The following is a 22,130-nucleotide window of genomic DNA, read 5'->3' on the forward strand; positions in this document are numbered from 1 at the left end:
GGAAACTGTTTGTACTGTCTTCACAACTTTTCCATAAATCTAAAACTCTTCTAAAGCAAAAAGTTTACATAATAAGAAAAAAACATGTAAGAGTACAAAATTAATGAAGTGGAATTATGTCAGCATAATGGAGAAGTAGGCGGCACCAAGCTCAGGTCCCTCAGAGACATCAAAAAACAAGCAGAAACTATCAGAATAAACTTCGTCAGAATTCTGAATAGGTCAAAGGCTGACCGCAACCAAATAGACACCAAATCAGAAAGAAAAAAAAAGGCAACTTCAAAATGGTAGGAAAGCTCTGTGGCACTTCTACTTGCCTTTAACCCAACCCTCCTTAGCTTGGTGACAGCCTTGAGACAGCAGCCCGGCGTTCCAAGTGTGGGTCCCTGGTCCTTGATTCTAGAGGGACCAGAGCAGACTTTACTTACAAGGAATTGTTTATCTGTTCCAACTATGTGGGAAATACCTGAAGGACTGATGCAATATGCTTGTCTCTGTTTCACCTAACTCAGAACTCATTTAGGATAGAAAAAAAATAATCCTTGCTCTAAAACACTGTAAGGAGAACAAAATATCTGCAGTTGTCTGCAGCAGAGGATTATGGTTGAGACATATAGTATACCACTTAAGGCCTGAGAAGAAAACCTGGAGAAGGTATCTTTGGGAAATTTGGGCTTTCAAAAACCCCCACATATACTGAGAAATTTAGAAATCCGGACACATATCCAAGGCAGAATGTATACTCACAAGCCCTAAGAAGACCATAAGCTTTCACCTCCAGCTATTTTCAAGGTTCAGTGCAATCAGGACATGATGGCTAAAGCAAGGTTGTAAACAGCCTGGCTAAATGTTAAAGAGTACCCCAGCACAGAGTCAATGTGCAAAGACTGGGAGAAGTGTTTATTTGTTGTCTTTAGCACCAGGGATTCAAAGAAATCTCTGTAAAAACATTAGCTGAATGCAAACTAAGGAACAGAGACTTCAGTGACACACATAGAACGAGGAAACCAGACTATAAAAATAGCATGGTGGCTGAGCACAGTGGCTCACGCCTGTAATCCCAGTACTTTGGGAGGTCAAGAGGTCAAGACCATCCTGGCCAACATGGTGAAACCCCATCTCTACTAAAAAAAAAATACAAAAATTAGCTGGGCGTGGTGGCGCATGCCTGTAGTCCCAGCTACGCGGGAGGCTGATCTAGAATTGCTTGAACCCGGGAGGCAGAGGTTGCAGTGAGCCGAGATTGCAACGCTGTACTCCAGCCTGGCAACTGAGCAAGACTGTCTCAAAAAAAAAAAAAATAGCATAGTAGGGTACCTGAACAAATAGACAACCGCAGCCTTCAAAAATGAAAAACAGCAAACCTTGGGGAAGGGTAAAAATCTGATTTCCAAAGCTACCATATTAAAATATTCAAATGTCCAATTTCCAACAAAAAAGTAGAAGGTATTCAAAGACACAAGAATATAGAGCCTACTCAAGGAAAACAAATTCCTTCCTTAAGAAAGCCCAGATATTGGACTTAGTAAACAAAAATTTTAAATAAATTATCTTAAGCGTCATCAAAAATTACAAATAAATAAAAGAAATGAGGACAACAATGTCTGAACTAAGTTGGAACCTTTAAAAAGAAACCAAGTAGAAAATCTAAAGCTGAAAAGTAAAATGACTGAAATTTAAAAATCCACTAGAGGTTTTAACAACCCATTTGAGTGGACAGCTGAAAGAATCATGAATTGGAGGATATAAAAATTGAAGTAATCTGGTATGAGGAGCAGAACAGAAAAAAAAAAAAAAAAAGAAATGTGAATAGAGCCTAAGGGACCTGTGGGACAACTTTGAGTGGACTATCTATCATACAATTACAGGAGTCCTAGAAGGAAAAAAGAGACAGAAATGGGAAGAAAGATTACTCAAAGAAATAAGGGATAAAAACTGCCCAAACTCTATGAATAACACAAATTTTACATCCACAAAGCTCAACAAACTCCAAGTAAGAAAAATTCAAAGAGATTTACTGAGGCACATTATTATCAAACTATCAAAAGCCAAATAACAACCACAGAGGTCAGACACCACAGAGACCAGAAGGCAGTGGGATGGCATCTTTAAAGTGTTAAAGAGGGGAAAAAACAAAAATGAAAATCCTGCCAGCCAGGAATTTGTAAACCTGGCAAATCGATCCTTCAAAAATGAAAGATAAATTAAAACATTCCAGATAAAAGCCAAGAGAACACATTATCATAAACCGTGCCCTACAGAAAATACTAAATGGAAGGTTGAAATGAAAAGATCTTCATAACTCAAAGCTGTATGAAGAAATAAAGAGCTCCAGTAAAAAATTATGTAAGTACAAAAGCCAGCATTTTGTATTTTGTAACTCCAACTCGTAGTTTGTAACTCCAATCTTTATTTCCTAAAGAAGTGTACCACAAATGCATACACAGTAACTATAAATCTATGTTATTCAGCGCACAATGTATAAAGATGTAATCTGTAGCAACAACAACAGCAGGAGAAGGCAGCTGTATCAGAGCAGAGTTTTTGTATGATACTGAGACAAAGCTGGTATTTAAACTAGATTGTCATAAATATGGAATGTTCACTATTAATCTGGTAAACACTAACAAAATATCTTAAAAACACACACAAAAGGAAATGGGAAGTAAATAAAAATATGCTACAAAAAATCAGCTAAACAGAGCAGTGAAAGAAATGAACAAAAAATTAGAAAGAAAAATATAGCAACTGGCAGAAGTCAGTCCTTCCTTGTTAGAAACAACTTTAACTCTCTTCTTTCCTTTCTTTCCTTTTCTTTCCCTTTCCCTTCCCTTTCCCCTCCCCTCCCCTTCCCCTTCCCTCCCTCCCCTTCCCTCCCTCCTTCCCTTTCCACTCCCCTTCATTCTTCCCTTCCCCTTTCCTTTCCCTTTCCTTCTTCCCTTCCCTTTCATTTCCCCTTCCTTCTTCCTTCCTCTCCCCTTTCCCCTTCCCTCCCCCTCCCCTTTCCCTTTCCCTTCCCTCTTTCCCCTTTCCTTCCTTCTCCTTCCCTCCTTCTCTCTCTTTCTTTCTTGTTTTTGGGAGATGGGGTCTCACTCTGTGGCTCAGACTGGAGTTCAATGCCTCCATCTAGGCTCACTGCAACCTCAGCCTCCCGGGGGTTAGCTCAAGCGATTCTTCCACCTGAACTTCCTGAGGAGCTGGGACTCCAGGTGCACGCCACCACACTGGGCTAATTTTTGTATCTTTTGTAGAGGCAGAGTTTCACCATGTCAGGCTGGTCTTGAACTCCTGGACTCAAGCAATTCACCTGCCTTAGCCTTCCAAAGTGCTGGGATTACGGGCAAGAGCCACCATGCCCAGCCAACTTTAATTCAAAATAGGTTAAATTCTTCCAACAAAAAGGCAGAGATTGGCAGAATGGATTTAAAAAAAAAAAAAAAAAAAAAAACTCATGAAAAAACTTAAGTCACATTCACAGAGTTCAGTGGATCTTAAATAAGAATAAATATAAGCTAAAACAAAACCAAAACAGAACTTTAAAAGCAGTCATATAAAAACCCAAAACATTATGAAAAGACAACTTTAAAGTGAAAGGAAAAAACACAAACAAACTCAAAGGTAGAATTCTATACATAGCAAAAATAAAAGTTTAAGATTACTCTGTTTATGATTTCCAAATATCTTTGGGATTTTTAGTAGAGACTGGGTTTCACCACATACAGAGTAAACATAAACAGAGTAATAACAACCAACAGATATGCATTATAAGAAACATCAAAGGGAGTTTTCATGAAAAGGAAAAATGACCCAAAACAGAACTATGAAAAGAAAAGAAAGAGTGAAAAGCCTAGAAATGAAGCAGGATAAATGCAGTCAACATGTTTCAGAGTTACGGGTTTAGGTAGTACAATGAATAGTTTGTATTTCATTATATGTCAAAAATGCTCGCTTTAACTTCTAGGATAACCACAGAAGACTACCACAACACACCCAACAGAAGAGCAAAAATAAAAAATAAAATACCAAGTCTCAGGATGAATGTGTGGAGTAAGAACACGCATGCACTGCTGCTGGCAAAGTAGACTGGTACAAACCTCGGGCAGCTGGCAAAATCAATGTATAACCTTCGTGTACTAATGTATGATTTTGCCTGTAACTTCTGCTTTCCTGTAATGTACCATTACCTTTAAAAACCCTTGCTTATAAGCCAGGGATCACAGGTCTTAGGCGTTAACCACCTAATTCTCCTTGCCTGATGCCCTGCAATAAATGCCTCCATTTCTCTTGCTGCAAATCCCAGTGTCCGTTTTAGCTTTTTCTGTGTGCTTGGTGAGAGTACCCAAGTTTGATTTGGTAACAGAAAGAGGAATTATAGAATTCAAGTATCACCATTTTGCAATCTTTAATGAATTACTAAACTTAGACAATAATCAGTGACTTTCAAACATTACAAAAAGACAATGGAGCCAGGTGCAGTGGCTCATTCCTGTAATCCCAACACTCTGGGAGGCCAAAATGGGAGTATTGCCTGGGCCAAGGAGTTCGAGACCAGCCTGGTCAACGGACCTGGTAGCAGGACCCTGTCTCTACAAAAAAAAAATTTTTTTAATTGGACAGGTATACTGGCATGCACCTGTAGTCGCAACTACTCAGTAGGCTGAGGCAAGAGGATCACTTGAGCCCAGGAATTCAAGGCTGGAGAGAGCCATGACTGAGCCAATGCACTCCAGCCTAGGGGACAGAGCAAGATCCTGACTCAAGAAAACAAACAACAACAAACAAAAGGACAATGAGATGTTATGTGGCCCTGAGGTAAGTACACAACACAATCTATGATAAATTCTTACCAAAACCTAACCATCAGTCAGGATTAAGTTCAACTACTTAGAGAAAAATACAGGGATCACAGAAACATGTTAAACATAACCACAGTGATACAACAAGGAAAATCTTCAACAAATACACTGCAGTAAATAAAGATATAGAGAAGAAACATACAACTCACAAAACCTTAAAGATAAAAGACATTTCAACCATATTTGAATCCTGATTTAACAAATGTAAAAAAATGCAAAAACTGGAAAACACTGATTATACATTAAGAAATTTTCAAATTTTGTTGTGGTAACTGTATTGTGGTGTTTTGTTGTTGTTGTTGTTTGAGACAGGGACTCACTCTGTGGCCCAAGCTGGAGTGCAATGGCACAATCTCAACTCACTGCAACCTCCACTTCCTGGGATCAACTGATCCTCCCACCTCAGCCTCCTGAGTAGCTGGGTGCAAGCCACCATGCCCAGCTAACTTTTTATTTTTATTTACTTTATTTATTTATTTATTTATTGAGACAGAGTTTCCCTCTGTCACCCAGGCTGGAGTATGGTGGCTCAATCTTGGCTCACTGCAACCTCCACCTCCCTGGGTCACGCAATTCTCCTGTCTCAGTCTCCTGAGTAGCTGAGACTACAGGTGCACACCACTATGCCCAGCTCATTTTTGTATTTTTAGTAGAGACTGGGTTTCACCATATTGGCCAGGCTGGTCTCGAATTCCTGACCTCAGGTGATCCACCCGCCTCAGCCTCCCAAAGTGCCAGGATTACAGACGTGAACCAACGTGCCTGGCCTTCATTTTTATTTTTGTAGAGATGGGGTTTCACCATGTTGCCCCGACTGGTCTTGAACTCCTAAGCTGAAGAGATCCACCCACCTCGGCCTCCCAAAGCATTGGGATTACAGGTTTGGGCCACCACACCTGGACAGTATTTTTTTTAAGTTTCTTGAACCAATTTTTTCCTCCATGTTGTTATACTTTATCAATTTGAATTTAAAAAGTTAGGTTCACTTATTCTATTTGTACTTAATTTTAGAATTTGCTTTTTCCATCTTTTTAAATTTTTTTGAACATGTGAAGCATTTAACATGATTCAAAAGTCAAAGCTATATATAATGATACAGCATCCACCAAAAGAGTCTTGATGCAGTAACATCATGTGGGCACTGAAGGCACTTAGAGCTTGGTTTCTAAATAACAGTTCACTGTAAAAGGAAGCACCACTCCAGGGAAAAACAACAGATTCCATGCCTGGGGCTGGGAGATACAAGGGAAGTTTGTGTATCTCTGTTCTTTTTTTTTTTTTTTTTTGAGACGGAGTCTTGCTCTGTAGCCCGGGCTGGAGTGCAGTGGCCTGATCTCAGCTCACTGCAAGCTCCGCCTCCCGGGTTTATGCCATTCTCCTGCCTCAGCCTCCGGAGTAGCTGGGACTACAGGCGCCCGCCACCTCGCCCGGCTAGTTTTTTTTTTTTTTGTATTTTTAGTAGAGACAGGGTTTCACCGTGTTAGCCAGGATGGTCTCGATCTCCTGACCTCGTGATCCGCCCGTCTCGGCCTCCCAAAGTGCTGGGATTACAGGCTTGAGCCACCGCGCCCGGCCTGTGTATCTCTGTTCTAACAGACAACAATAAAGGCTCAAAGACTAACAAGGATATAGAGGAGCCACTTCGAAGGAGTTCCACTAACTACATGAGGACAATATGAACATCAAAAATAATAACAATAAATGAGACTTAAAAAAAAAAAAATCCATGAATCTGAAGTGATACCAAAAAAAAAAGGTATGTGTGTGAGTGGGGGTAGGCAGGAGCTCTTTTTCACAGAAGAAAGGGAGCTAGGCCAGGCACAGTGGCTCATGCCTATAATCCTAGCACTTTGGGAGGCCAAGGTGGGCAGACTGCTTGAGCCCAGTAATTCAAGACCACCCTGGGTAACATAGTGAGACCCCATCTGTACCAAAAAAAAAAAAAAAAAAAATTAGCCAGGTGTGGCAGCACGCACCTAGAGTCCCATCTACTCAGGAGGCTGAAGTGGGAGGATTGCTGGAGCCCAGGAGCTCAAGGCTGCAATGAGCCGTTCTTGTGCCACTGCACTCCAGCTTGGGCGACACAGAGAGACCCTGTCTCAAAAAGAAAAAACAAAAACAAAAAAAAAGCCAGCTAATGTAGAAGGAGTAGAAAATGTGAGAAATCATAATTCTGCAACCACCAGTAGAACAGGTGATTCGGACAAGTATCAACGGATGTTAAAAACAGTGGATGAATGAAAGGTTGTTAGGCATACTACCTTTGAAATGAAAACACAGTACATCACCTTTGTAGCATTCCAGACACTAATTTTTAACATGAAACAACTATGAAGATGTAATCAGAGGAGTTCAAATAGTCAACACTCTTGTAAAATGTCAATTTCAGGCCAGGTGTGGTGGCTCACGCCTGTAATCCCAGCACTTTGGGAAGCCAAGGCGGTTGGATCACCTAAGGTCAGTAGTTCAAGACCAGCCTGACCAATATGGTGAAACACCGTCTCTACTAAAAATACAAAACTTAGCCGGGCATGGTGGCGGGTGCTCGGGAAGCTAAGATAGGAGAATTACTTGAACCCAGGAGGTGGAGGCTACAGTGAGCTGAGATCGTGCCACTGCACTCCAGCCTGGGCAACAGAGCAAGACTCCGTCTCAAATAATAAATAAATAAATAAATAAATAAATAAATAAATAAAATGTCAATTTCAGGCTGGGCATGATGGCTCATGCCTGTAATCCCAGCACTTTGGGAGGCCGAGGCAGGCAGATCACTTGAGGCCAGGATTTCAAGACCAGTCTGGCCAACATGGCAAAACCCTGCCTCTACTAAAAGTACAAAAATTAGTGGGGCATAATGGCACATGCCTGTAATTCCAGCTACTTGGGAGGCTGAAGCATGAGAATTGCTTGAAACTGGGAGGTGGAGTTTGCGGTGAGCCAAGATGGCACCACTGCACTCCAGCCTGGGTGACAGAGCAAGATTCTATCTCAAAAAACAAAAAAAAAGAAAAAAAAAGTCAATTTCAAGAAAGACAAAAGAGGCAGCATCTGCTCTAGATTATAGAAAATTAAAGGGCATGAGAACTGGACATAATGTGATATCACTCACTAGATACTGACTTGGAAAAAAATATAAAGTGTATTTTTTTAACATCTGGAGATACATCATTTCGTAGTATACACTAAGATTATCATCTCCATACAGGGAAAACATTCTTTTTCTTAGGAGAAACATGCTGTAGTATCATGGATGCCTACACAACTTATTTTCAAATGATTCTGCAAAGAAACGTGGAATAGATAAGAAAACAAATGTAGTAATTAGTTAACAATTGGTTAATAGAGATGAAAAGTAGACACGTTTTCACTGTATTATACTTTCAACTTTTCTGCAGGTTTGAGATTGTTTTAAGTAAAAAAATGGGGGAGATATTTTTAAATGATTACTGTACACTTGGTTGGATATGGTGGCTCGTGGCTGTAATCTCAGCACTTCGGGAGGCCGAGGCGGAAGGATCACTTAAGCCCAGGAGTTCAATATCAGCCTAGGCAACACAGCAAGACCTCATCTCTACAATTAAAAAAGAAAAACAAAAATTAGGCATGGTGATACATGACCTGTAATCCCAGCTACTAGGAAAGCTAAGGCAGGAGAATCACTGGAGACTGGGAGGTCAAGAGGTTGAGGCTGCAGTGAGCCATGATCACAACACTGCACTCCAGCCTGGGCAACATAGCGAGACCCTGTCTCAAAAAAAAACAAGATTACTATATACACATGCAAATTTTGTGGATATGGTTCCTCTCCACAACCTCCTCCACTAATATCCTAGTTATTTCTTATTTTAAAACACTATCTCATTTTGGGAAACTTTAAAGTACAAGGGATTTAGGTAACAGTGTGGATTACTGCTCATTTTCTTAGCATGATTAATTGTATTGTGGTTAGATAAGTAAATGTCCTTATGGTGAAGAAATTCATACTAAGTTACTTAGGGATAAAGTGCTATAATGTGGGTAACTTATTTTCAAATATATTTCAGAATAAAATGTATATACAGAGGAGAGATAAAGCAAAAAAGGCAAAAATGTTAACTGATGAATCTAGGTAAGAATTATATAAGTGTTTATTTTGTTTGAAAATTTTCATATTAAAAGTTAAGAAAAAGGCCTCAGCTTTCAGAGATACTTATTGATATGTTTACCCAAAAAAAAATTATCTTGAATTTGAGTCAAAATAATCTCAGCAGGAATGGGTCAAAGTAAAAGTGAGACAGCCCTGAGCTGATAACTGAGGAAGCTGAGAATGGCTAGGTACATAGAGGTTAATATAGTATTTTATCACTTTTGTGTAAGTTTGCAATTTTCCAAAATAAAAAGCTAAAAGAAGAATGCATACTTCTAGTCTGAAATACATATTTATCTATCCTAACTCCAAAAATATCAGTGAAGAAACATAAAAGAGGCAGTGTGCAGTGGCTCACGCCTGTAATCCCAACACTTTGGGGGGCTGAGGCGGGTGAATCACCTGAGGTCAGGAGTTTGAGACCAGCCTAACCAACATGGCAAAACTCATCTCTACTAAAATACAAAAAAAAAATTAGTTGAGCATAGTGGCATACACCTGCAGTCCCAGCTACTCGGGAGGCTGAGGCAGGAGAATCGCTTGAACCCACGAGGCGGAAGTGGCAGTGAGTTGACATCACGCCACTGCACTACATCCAGCCTGGGCAACAGAACAAGACTCCCCTTGGAAAAAAAAAAAAAAAAGAATACAGCCAGGCACAGTGCCTCATGCCTATAAACTGAGCACTTTGGGAGGCTGAGATGGACAGATCGCCTGAGCTCAGGAGTTCAAGACCAGCCTGGACAACATGGGAAAACCCCGTCTCTACTAAAAACACAAAAATTAGCCATTCATGGTGGCCGGCGCCTGTAATCCCAGCTACTTGGGAGCCTGAGGCAGGAGAATCACTTGAACCCAGGAGGCAGAGGTTGCAGTGAGCCGAGATCACATCACTGCACTCTAGCCTGGGTGACAGAGCCAGACAGACTCCGTCTCAAAAAAAAAAAAAAAAGAATACTCCCGGGAAGGAAGTATTCCCCCGTCAGCAGAAGAAACATTTTGAGTAATTTCTGAAAGACACAGAATGGTAAGACCAAACAGAAGTCAGAGGCAGGAAGTCCATTTCAAGCACAGCCATAAGCTTGGAGATGTTCTGGGTTCCTGCAAGAAACCTGCTGGATTTTTTACCTATTATGTTTCCTTACCAATTCACCTACAATCCTTGAATCGGCCTTTCCATTGTGGGAGACAGTAGTAATAGAGGACACATTTCTCAACAGTTGAGTGAATTCACATTAGCTACCTGTGCTGATCAAACTAGTTCTTCACTTTTAAATACGAATGGAAAATAAAGATTTACTAGATATTTGAGGAAAAGCAACAGCATAAAGCATACTCACCAAGATGACTAGAAATGAATGCTAAGAAACCAAATCAACGTAAGAAATAGAAATGAAAAATTAATTCTAATATCTTCAAACAGATTTTTAAAACTATTCCTTCCATAAACCAAGAACACACTGCCATGGTAAGAAGCCTTCAGGGAGAAAGAAAGAGCAGTAAGAAATTAAAAACAGGTGTGGCCGGGCGCGGTGGCTCAAGCCTGTAATCCCAGCACTTTGGGAGGCCGAGACGGGCGGATCACGAGGTCAGGAGATCGAGACCATCCTGGCTGACACGGTGAAACCCCGTCTCTACTAAAAAAAATACAAAAAACTAGCCGGGCGAGGTGGCGGGTGCCTGTAGTCCCAGCTACTCGGGAGGCTGAGGCAGGAGAATGGCGTAAACCCGGGAGGCGGAGCTTACAGTGAGCTGAGATCCGGCCACTGCACTCCAGCCTGTACCACAAGGCGAGACTCCGTCTCAAAAAAAAAAAAAAAAAAAAGAAATTAAAAACAGGCCAGACATGGTGGCTCACACCTATAATCCTAGCACTTTGAGAGACTAAGGCAGATGACCTGAGCACAGGAATTTGAGGCTGCAGTGAGCTATGACTACTGACTATTACACCACTGTATTCCAGCCTGGGTAAAAGAGTGAGATCCTGTCTCTAAAGAAAAAAAAAAAATAGGAAAGAAACTGAACAACACGGTGAAATTGTAAAATTTTCACAAATGGTGAAAACTTTTTTAAAATTTCAAAGAACTGGCAGGGCACCGTGGCTCACACCTTGTAATCCCAGCTCTTTGGGAGGTCAAGGCGGGCAGATCACCTGAAGTCAGGAGTTCAAGGCCAGCCTGGCTAACAAGGTGAAACTCCATCTCTACTAAGAATACAAAAAAAATTAGATGGGCGTGGTGAAGGGCGCCTGTAGTCCCAGCTACTCGGGAGGCTGAGACAGGAGAATGGCGTGAACCTGGGAGGCGGAGCTTGCAGTGAACTGAGATCACGCCACTGCACTCCAGCCTGGGCAACAGAACAAGACACTGTCTCAAAAAAAAAAAAAAAAAAAAAAAATTCAAAGAACCTTTAAAGATGTTTTAGAAATAGAATGAACATGGAAAATAGTACAAAAGAGAAATAAAAATAAATATAAAGAGGTTCAGGGGGCTGGACGCAGTGGTTCACGCCTGTAATTCCAACACTTTGGAAGGCCAAGGGATGTGGATCACAAGGTCAGGAGTTCAAGACCAGCCTGGCCAAGATGGTGAACCCCATCTCTACTAAAAATACAAAAATTACTCAGGTGCAGTGGCAGGTGCCTGTAATCCCAGCTACTCAGGAGGCTTAGGCAGGAGAATTGCTTGAACCCGGCAGGCAGAGGTTGCAATGAGCTGAGATCACACCACTGCACTCCAGCCTGGGCGACAGAGTGAGAGACTCTGTCTTTAAAAAAAAAAAAAAAAAAAAAAAAAAAAAAGGCTAACAAGCGCACTTCAGGCTTGTTTTCCTCTACCCCAAATGCCCAGCTAAGGCAGCCTAAAGCTCCTTGTATACTAAACAGCCATCACATTACAAGTGAGCAACTTAAACTATAGCAACTCTCTTTGAACAGTATTTGCAATTCAACAAGATTTAGTAAGACAGAACGTCATAAATAGCTGCTAAATGAATGAATGACTAGATTAAGAAAGATACCAAAAAAAATGCTAACTTCAGGTAAAGGAAAGATATTTGCTGAAAAAATGGCAGAGTCAGTCAAAAAAAAATCTTACCCTTAAAATCAGTATCTTGATGAAATTCCTATCAAAATCCCAACAAGGATTTTTATAAGCACAGTGAAGCTTATTCCAAAACTTATAAAAAAGGCACAGATGCTAAGAAGAGCTAAAGCAACTATGAAGAAGAATAAAGTAAAAGGAATCACTGTGTTCAATATTAAACCTTACTGTATGGTCAGTCATCAAGATAACATGGTATTAGCAGAGACATAGACACGTACACTAACGGAACACAGAAGATAACCCAGAAATAGGTCCACACAAATATACTTAAGTGATTTCTGACAAAGGTACAAAAGCAGTTCAGTAAAATTTTCACAAATTTGTTGAAAAAAAAGTTTTAACAATTGGTACTACAAGTAATTGTACATCCATAGGCAAAAACAGCCTCAATCTAAACCTCATACCTTATACAAGGTGAGCCACCACACCCGGCCAAGGCTGAGAATTTTTAAACTGACAAGGATATCATACCTTAGAATCAACTCCCGCCAAAATACTACAGGATAAAGAGAGAGAAAATCAAACCAAGTTATATTAAGTAACAAGTGCTGAAAATCAAAACAAAAGAGAAAATCTCATAACCAACCAGAGGGAAAAAGATCAATTGCCTTCAATGGGGAGGATGATTTAAGACAAAAACAACAACAATCCAGAAGTCATCGGAATGGTATCTTTAAAGTGCTAAAAAGAAAAGGGAAAAAAAAAGCTCTCACTCCAGAATTCTGTCTTTAGTGAAAATATCCTTCAAAATGAAGAAATATAGACATCTTCAAACAAACAAACAAAAAAAAAGATGAGAGAATTTGTCACCAAAAGTTCTGCACAAGAAACAATAAAACTTCTTTGGGGTAAAGGCAAATAACTGTAGATGAAGCATGACACTGCAAAAGGGAAGAAAGAGCACAGGAAAGGGCAATTATTTCAGTAAATACGAAAGCCTACCCACTCTCTAAAGTTGTAATACTAAAGATACCTTGTGGGATTTAGAACACAAGGAGAAGAAAGCATCAAAACAACAGTACGCATGTGGGGATGGAGTAAATGGAATGATAGTGTGGTAATTTCATTAAGTTCTTACATACAAGTAAACTCCAAATGGATTAAAAATTTAAACATAAAATGCATAAAAATATTAGAATACATGGGCAGATTCTTTATAATCATGACGTGGGAAGGACTTTCTAACTATGTCTCCAAATGCTGTCAGTCCAAAACCACAAGGAAAAGATTAATAAACTAGACAACAAAAATAACAAAAATAACCACATATTTCTGCATAGAGAAAAACACCATGAACAATTATCAAAAGACAAATGATATACCAAAAAATAATGGCTTGCAACTCATATAATACATAGGGGTAAAAGACATTGGGAGGAAAAAAGACCAGAAAACCCAAGAGAAAAATAGGCAAAAGATATTAACCATTAAGTTCACAGAAAAATAAATATAAGACACCCTTAGACACAGGAAAAGGTATTCAACCTCACTCAGTGAAGAAAATTGCAGATGTAAACTATATGAAATACCACTTTTTATCTATCAGTTGCCCCTAATCCAAAAGTTGAACCACATATTCTATGGGAGGAGCTGTGAAGAAATAAGCATTCCCATGCATTGCCAATGGGAAAACAAAATAATACTATCTCTAGGACAGGCATGCCCACTAAGTTGATTAAGTTCTGGGAATTCATCTGATATATAAACATATACACACACAATTATAAATGTACAAGATTATTCATTACAACATGGTTTGTCACAGCAAATGGCTAGAAGTAGTTAACTATAGACTTGAATTAGTATGCAATTGTGACAAAGAGAGAAAATGCCATTCGTGTTCTGTCATAGAAACATCTGCATGCTGTTAAGCGAAAAAGGAATAATGGAAAATAGTGTATACGTCAAGCATCAGAAGCAGCTTAAGCTAGAGGTTTATCAGAACTTCAGAATCAAGGACCCCATCCATAGTCCATAGCTACTAAATCAGAACCTGCATATTAAAAAGATTCCAGGGATGCACAATCACATTTAAGTTTGATATGCCCTAGAGATAACAGATTCCTTTTTAAGTAAACTGAGGAAGCAAATAAGAATATACATACATATTTTATTTAAACTGGATAAACAAACACTGGCAAAGTAAACCAAAAACTAGAAAAAAAATAGACATCTTTGGTTGGGTGACCATGTATTCCAGTATGTCTGGGACTGTCCTAATATATGCCAGTTGTCTCTGCGTAAGTATTTATAAAACCTCTCACTCTCAGTGAAAATATATCAGTTTGAATGATAAATAAATGTCACCCTACCTGGAGAAACTGCATGAACAGAGGGAGTGTGAATATGTATGTACATATTTTGTTATCACTTACTTTTTAAAAAGTAGAAGTAATGTATTATTATGTTAATGTATTATTAATTCAAAAGCACTTTATTAAGGAAAAAAAAATAAGACCAGTCAGGAAAAACAGATCAAGAAGAACCTAAGTAGGCTAAGGATGGAAACACAAGGAAAAGCAATGCCTGGAGCAAAAAGAAAAGATGCCTTCATGACGACTAGGGAGGGAATCAAAGTTAGGAAAGGACAGTTCAGAGGGTGGCATTATACACACCAACAGAGGAGACTCTCCAAACAAAGACCATGGTTAACAATATATGCAGCAGACCAGGGAAGTAACACAAAGGCAAAAACATCCACTGGCCCCCATTTGGTGGCCTTTGCCAGAACTGATTCAGGTGAGTTTAGGTGAGGGAACAAGGTTGCATTCATCAGATTGAAACACAAATGAAAAACACAGAAACAAGTCGGAACTGTCAGTGATTCAACCTAGAAATAAGAACAAGCTGACAGAAAGAGTTAGGGGAAACTGTTCTGAGGACTTGCAGTCCCTCCATTCCTCCACATCGTCAAGGTTTTATTCCTGGATCAAGCAGGACCATCAAACCTCAGTGTCTGGTCTCCTGAAAAGCATATGCACTGAGTTTTGCTCTGTAACTGTGTTCTTTGTTTCTACCAAGAAACACTTCTAGACAACTTACTGCATTTATTTCAGAATTTTTATTAGAACAATCACAGATAACATTACAATAATTTGGATAATTCTGCAAAATTAAAAATCCTGCATCTGATTTGCCAACTGCACTATTTTGGATTTGCTACTTCAGTTTTATTTCCCTTAATGTCAATTTTTGCCTATTTCTATTTTTCCATTTTCAAAACATAAATCCTTATAAACTTCAGAAATCCATTTTAAAACAAACTGGGAATAAAGAAACAAGAATCTCACCTGGGATTTGTTCATTTTCTGCTCTTAGTGGAGGAGGGAGAGCTGAAGGATTAGAAAGGAAGAATGTCAGGAGAGCCGTGGCCAGCCTTGCAGTTCGGAGATTCACCTGCCTATACAGCTCCACACACAAGATACTTACGTGTCCATGTGTGGCTCCGATATATGCTGAGCTCAGACATGACACTTTTCACTGAGTGAATGTAAATATTTCTTACTGATTTATTACCAATTTAGGTTCTGTGACACAGAAAAATTAAAAACATGAAAAGATGAGTTTAACAAGTAACAATAATCTAAAGGAAGAAACACTATGGGTTTGTCAAAATTCCTTGTAGGGAAAAAAAAAATTCAGGCCATATTGTTTACCTATTTACCTGTTAACACCATTAACGCCCTGAGGTCAGACAATGCAAAAAACCTCTAAAAAAAGGGATGCGGTGTTTAACCAAGTTTAAAAATGTTCTAACTTGCTAACAATTCCTCAAAAGGATCTTTTAATGAGAAACTGTGACATAGAGCAACAAAATAGGAAGCAGTGGCTAGGGAAACTGCAGACTTGACTTCTAATCTCAGTCTGCCTCTAACGAATGACAAGATCTGAACTAGTCACCTCCTCAAACTCAGTTTTGTTTTTCCGTTTTCAAATAAGATCAAAACAGATAACCCAAGTAGGACCTGCCTGCACTACCATCCGGCGGGGTATCAGGCCAGGTGAGGAGGAAGCTCAGCAGTTCATCTGGATGTGCCGGGTGTTCGCGGAGGGGTGATGACAGCATTTCCTTCGCTGTGGCCGTGAGCCTTTCACCCGTCCCTACCCTCAGACTCTCCAGAGGTGACACTCCTGTTAGCCTGCGCGCCCACCCCTCAACTCCAGCTCACCTCTCTCTTCTTAAACTTGTCCCAGACCTTGCACCGGCACACAGACTCCGACGGCTTCAGGATACTGTGCCATGATTACACATAATACATAAACGAACGCGCAACGTGTAAATAATTACTTGGGATACGAGGGCGGTCAGAGCCAGAAGGGGCCCTGGTGGGCAGCTAGGCCAGCCCCTTTGCTCCTGCACTCCACCCGCTGAGGCCCTGGGGCCGGTGCAGGCGCCGTCTCCCCCGGACTCTCCCAGGAAACGCACACCCAGTAAATACAGCACCTAAACAACGAAAGTGCTCAAAACAACCCAAGGCGGCAAGTATTCCAGATATCCGCAATTTACAGAGAGGAAAACCGAGTCTCCCGTGGGTAATTGTGTCTAATTCATTTGTCGCGCACCCGGCGCAGTCGTTCTCCCCCGCAGCCCCGCCCCCTCCCCGCGGGCCCAGCGCACAAAAAGCACACACGCAGATATCAAACGCCATACGCACGCGCACGGCAAACGTCACACGCTACGCACGCGGGCTGTTCCCCCCGCCCCCCGGAGCCAGTTCCCTCCCCTTCGGGCTAACGCGCACTATCCATTCGCTGCTACAAGACTCAGCTGGAGGCCAGGCGCAGGGACTTGACGCATAAGGACCCCCGCGAGCCCCGGAACTCACGTTCCCACGCCAGACCTCATCCTTTTATGATAGAGACGCCCTCGCCCCACAGTCCCTTCAACGCCGCAGGCGCCAGGGATCCCTCCCCACCTTCGAGCTATAGCCGCTGCCCGCCCGCCTTAGGGGCAGCGCGGGGACCCCCTGGCCCTCGCCCAGTACTCCGGGGCTCACCCGCCGCTTCTCGCCGCGTGGACCCGGAGGCGAGGGGTTTCCCACAACGGACTGGAGGCCGAGGAAGGACACGCCGGAAGGGGAAGGCGGGGATGCACATGCGCAGAGGGAGCGGCCGAGCGCCCGAGTTAGGTTGGTGGCTGCGGGGCATGGAAGCGGCGCTACCTCCTAGAAGCGAAGCCCCAGGAGGCTGTTGGTCTGCTCTGGCCGCAGCCCTCAATTGTAAAATGAGGCTAATGATAGTGCCTAGCTAGTAGGAGTTTTATGAGAATTGGAGGCGCTTACGTTGTAAAAGCACTTAAACCGGTGTCTGACACATACATTGTTCAGTATATTTCTCAAGATTCCCCATTTTGTATCATGCTGGTCATCATAAATGAGGCTTTCCTACAAAACAGCCTTGTTTAGTGGGTTGAGAGATTACTGTCTCAGTTACCCACTCTTGCTTGGAACCAGGATTCTGTCAGTACCCCCAGAGGTTGTGGATCAAACCAATGTGCCTTTTAGACACAAGCCAGGAGAAGGAAAGGTGTGCTTGAATTCATTCACGAACATGCATGTTAATGTTTAACTGAAAGACTAGAAGAGAATAACGTCTGTGACCAGTATGGTTATTCTCTGGAATAAGGAAAAATAGAAGCTAGCAATTCAAGACCCAAACATAAAACTGTTTATATGTTTAAAAAAAAAAAAAAAAAAAAAAGCTGTTTGAGTAACGTATTTGAAGAAAAAGCACGCTCTTATTTTACCCAAAACTACGCATACATTCTTTCATGTGCATATCTGGCATTTTCAGCACACTATGAGCATATGGGTGTGTTACAACTTTTCATTTAAAAAACCAACTCCTTGGTCATTGTCCATTTTTTTTAAACTTTTCATTTGCTCATAATTTCAGATTTACAGAAGAGTTGCAAAGATAGTTCCCATATGCCTTTCACCCAGATTCTATTAGCGTTAGTATTTTACATGACCATGGTATATTTATCAAACTAAGAAAATACCACGGGTATAAACTGCAGAGTTTATTCAGACTTAAGCAGTTCTTCCACTAATGCCCTTTTTCTGTTCCAGCATCCAATCGAGGATATTGTTACCGGGGGTCCTTGTTCCCAGAGCTCCCAAGATAGTGCTTGGCCACTTCCAAGATGGTGGCAAACCTCGTGTTCTCTGACCTGGGTTTCTTTGCCTCACAGATTCCAAGGAATGGAATCTTAGGCTATGCAGTGAGTGTTATAGCTCTATTAGAAGCCGTGGGTCATGGAAGAGAACTGAAACCCAGTGACTAGTGTTCAGCTCGATTAGGACAAACCCGGGACTTAGCTGTGCGGAAACAATGGCAAACCTTTAGCCAGACTGGAGCAGCAGTGGGCGCCTCGCTGGATCAGGAGCACAGCCAACACCCTGCTGGATCCAGAGGGATGGAAGAAAGCGGGTGGGTCTGCAAAGGCGGCAAACAGCAGTGATGGATGAAGCTCAGTTGGAGCCATAACAAACACGTACCAGAAGAGAGTGCAGTTGCAATATTTAATAGAGTGAAAACAGCTCCCATACAAAAGGAGGGGACCCAAAGAGGGTAGCCCTTGTGGGCTGGAATGCCTGGATTTATATCTGGCTTATTGTCCCTCCTGCTGTTCTCTCAGGCAATAGATGATTGACTATTTATTTCTTTACCTCCTGTTTTTGCGTAATTAGCATTTTAGTGAGCTCTCTTTACTACCTGATTGGTCAGGTGTGAGCTAAGTTGCAAGCCCCATGTTTAAAGGTGGATGTGGTCACCTTCCCAGCTAGGCTTAGGGATTCTTGGCCTAGGAAATCCAGCTAGTCCTGTCTCTCAATATCACAGTACATTTACTTGTCATGTCTTAGCCTTGGCCAATTTATAATAGTTTCTTGCTCTTACCTTGTCTTTCATGACCTTGATGTGGAGACGAAAGCATGCTCTCTTGACTTCAGTCCTCCTACCTTGGCTTCCCAAAGTGCTGGGATTACAGGAATGAGCCACCACACCCAGCCTATAGTTTAACTTTAAAACAAGAATGATAATGATCCGTTCCTGAAACTAACCCCCTCCTTGTTTGGGGACAAAAAACACCTTTGTAAAACTAGTGGAAGTCCACAAGTTTAGAATTATGATAGGGACCTGAATTCTGTAAGATGTAGGCATAAACCTAACCAGTTATTGCTTTATAACCTGCCTTTTTGTGACTGCTTACTACTCCAGAGTCACATAGCCAGTGGTCACAAGATTTATAACATCTCCAATTGTCCCTATAGATAATGTCACTATTGTAAAACTTAAAACTAGTATTTGAAATATTTTTCAGACTTTACATTCTGATGGACCAACTGGTGCCACTGGGACCAGTAACCCACAGCAAAAAATGGACTCAGCTGATCCTGTGACCCCCTTCAGGAACTGATTCAGCCCAAGAAGACAGTTAACACCACTGTGATTTCATCCCTGACCCGCCCAATCAGCATTCCCCATTCTCTAGCCTCCTGGTGGGCAGAAGGCTAGAGAGGTTCAAAGTTTTTCATCCTTGAAAAGCTGTAGCCTCCAAATTCTCAGGAAGGTAGATGTGAGAATTGTCTCTTATCCTACTTGCTTGGCCACCCTGCAATTATTAAATTCTTTTTGTGCTGCAATCTTATCGTTCTCAGTTTATTGGCTTTTTTCTAGGCAGCAGCCAAGAATAACCCAGTTAGGTGGTAACGTTCTCCTGATTAGATTGAGGTTGTGAGTTTTTAGGAAGCACCCCACAAACAGTATGTGGCTTTCCCATAGTGTGATATCAGATGGCATGATATCAACATGACTTTTTACTGGTTGATTGACCATGATTACAAGTACTAAATTAATTTAAATTTGTACTGAGGCTGCCTCCCTACCTTTAGGGCCGATGTAAGGAATCGCAACCTACCTTGGTATGTAAACAAACAAAACCTAGCTTGTTTTCTATCTACAAATATTCCCTGCCCACTTTATAGAGTTCTCTGAACCTCTTCTAGTTCTGAGTATTGTCTGATTCAAGAATCTTTCTTTGCTGAAATGAACTCGGCTAAACTTAATTTTCTAAAATTTGTCTTTTAACACTTGGTTAAGGTGGTGTCGGATAGGATTCTCCCTATTTTTCCGTTTCCAGTCTGTATGTGTAAGTGGGTCTGTATGTCCAGCCCACACTCAGTTGGAAAGGAAATAAGCTCCATTTTAAATTTGTGGTTATATTTTTAAATTACCACACTGATTAGTAAATTCAGGGAGAGATTCTTTGAGACTATGTAAATACCCTATTTCTGCTTTTCCACTGATTTTAGTTATCATTGGTGGATCTTGGCTGCAACCATTATTACTGTGGTGTTCCAAATGGTGATTTCCTGTGTGAACTATGAAAACTTGAGACAGGTCTCAGTTAATTTAGAAAGTTTGTTTTGCGGCTGGGTGCTGTGGCTCACGCCTGTAATCCCAGCACTTTGGGAAGCCAAGGCGGATGGATCATGAGGTCAGCAGTTAAAGACCAGCCTGACACTCTGTCTCAAAAAAAAAAAGAAAGTTTGTTTTGCCAAGGTTGAGGACGCAGGCCTGTGACATAGCCTCAGAAGGTCCTGACATGTGCCCAAGATGGTCAGAGCACAGCTTGCTTTTATACATTTTAGGGAAACATGAGACATCAATCAACGTATATAAAATGAACATTGGTTCTGTCCAAAAAGGCGGCAAAAGCAGGACAACTGGAAGCAGGGAGGGTGCTTCCAGGTCAAAGGTAGGTGAAAGACAAATGGTTGCATTCTTTTTGTTGTTGTTGTTGTTGTTGTTGTTGTTGAGATGGAGTCTTACTCTTATCACCCAGGCTAGAGTGCAGTGGCGCAATCTCAGCCCACTGCAAACCTCTGCTTCCCAGGTTCAAGCTGTTCTCCTGCCTCAGCCTCCTGAGTAGCTGGGATTACAGACACTTGCCACCATGCCCAGCTAATTTTTGTACTTTTAGTAGAGACAGGGTTTCACCATGTTGGCCAGGCTGGTCTCAAACTCCTGACCTCAGGTGATCCACCCGCCTCAGCCTCCCAAAGTGCTGGGATTACAGGTGTGAGCCACCGTACCCAACCTTCTTTCTCTTTTTTTCCCTACACAGTATCTTCTCACAGAGCAAGAAGTTTCAATTTTAATAAAGTCTAATTTATCATTTTTTTCTTTTATAAATTGTGATGTTTGTGTAAAATTTAAAAACTCTTTGCCTAATCAAGGCCACAAAGACTTTCTCCTACGTATACATCTGTAAGTTGTAGAATTTTAAGTGTATTTAAGCCTATAATTCATTTTGAGATAATTTTTTATGACATTGAAATATAAGTCAATATTCTTGTTTGCTTGTTTCTTTGCATATGTATTTTTCTTTTCTTTTCTTCTTTTTTACCCCCCGAGACAGAGTTTCACTCTTGTCACCCAGGCTGGAGTGCAGTAGCATGATCTTGGCTCACTGCAACCTCTGCCTCCCGGGTTTAAGCGATTCTCCTGCCTCAGCCTTTGGAGTAGCTGGAATTACAGGCGCACACCACCACACCCAGCTAAGTTTTGTATTTTTAGTAGAGATGGGGTTTCACCATGTTGGCGAGGCTCGTCTTGAACCCCTGACCTCGTGATCCACCTGCCTTGGCCTCCCAAAGTGCTGGGATTACAGGCATGAGCCACTGCACCCAGACTGCATATGTATGCTTAAATGTTCCAGTACCATTTGTTAAAAAGACTATCCTTTCTCTACTGAATTGTCTTTGCGCCTGTGTCAAAAATCAAATGACCACATTTGTGCGGGTTTATTCCTGTGCTTTCTATTCATTCCATTGATCTATGTGCTATGGTTTGGATATGTTCTCCAAACTTCATGTGTTGGAACCTTTATCTCCAATGCAACAGTATTGAGAGGTGGGACACATTAAAGGTAATTAGAGGCAGAGCCCTCATGACTGGATTAAGACCCTTAACTTGGTAGTAGGTTCCTTTTAAAAAGATGAGTTCAGCCTCATTTCCTGTCTCACCATATGCTTATTC

The 22,130-nt window shown here is 41.3% G+C and overlaps 1 protein-coding gene across 7 annotated transcripts in view; it reads right to left on the reverse strand.

Annotated features, from left to right (window-relative positions):
- The window catches only part of ZNF248 (zinc finger protein 248), a 30,180-nt gene extending 13,032 nt beyond the window's left edge, over positions 1 to 17,148 (reverse strand). For 3 of the 7 annotated variants that reach the window (XR_007728930.1, XM_050805070.1, XM_050805065.1), the window contains exons 1-3: positions 16,256 to 16,704; positions 15,516 to 15,613; positions 15,377 to 15,418 (exon numbers count right to left, since the gene is read on the reverse strand). Coding sequence is in view for 6 of the 7 variants with exons in the window: in XM_050805070.1 (XP_050661027.1) it covers positions 15,377 to 15,391 (15 nt within the window). In the remaining variant the exon portion in view is untranslated. Of the gene's footprint in view, positions 1 to 15,376; positions 15,419 to 15,515; positions 15,614 to 16,255; positions 16,705 to 17,083 lie in introns of those variants that run through there. The other 4 variants (XM_050805071.1, XM_050805066.1, XM_050805068.1 and 1 more) reach the window with 3 other exon arrangements.
- Between the last annotated feature and the right edge of the window lie 4,982 nt (positions 17,149 to 22,130).

This window comes from Macaca thibetana, chromosome 9 (assembly GCF_024542745.1).
Source record: "Macaca thibetana thibetana isolate TM-01 chromosome 9, ASM2454274v1, whole genome shotgun sequence".
In the NCBI taxonomy this organism is placed as follows: domain Eukaryota; kingdom Metazoa; phylum Chordata; class Mammalia; order Primates; family Cercopithecidae; genus Macaca; species Macaca thibetana.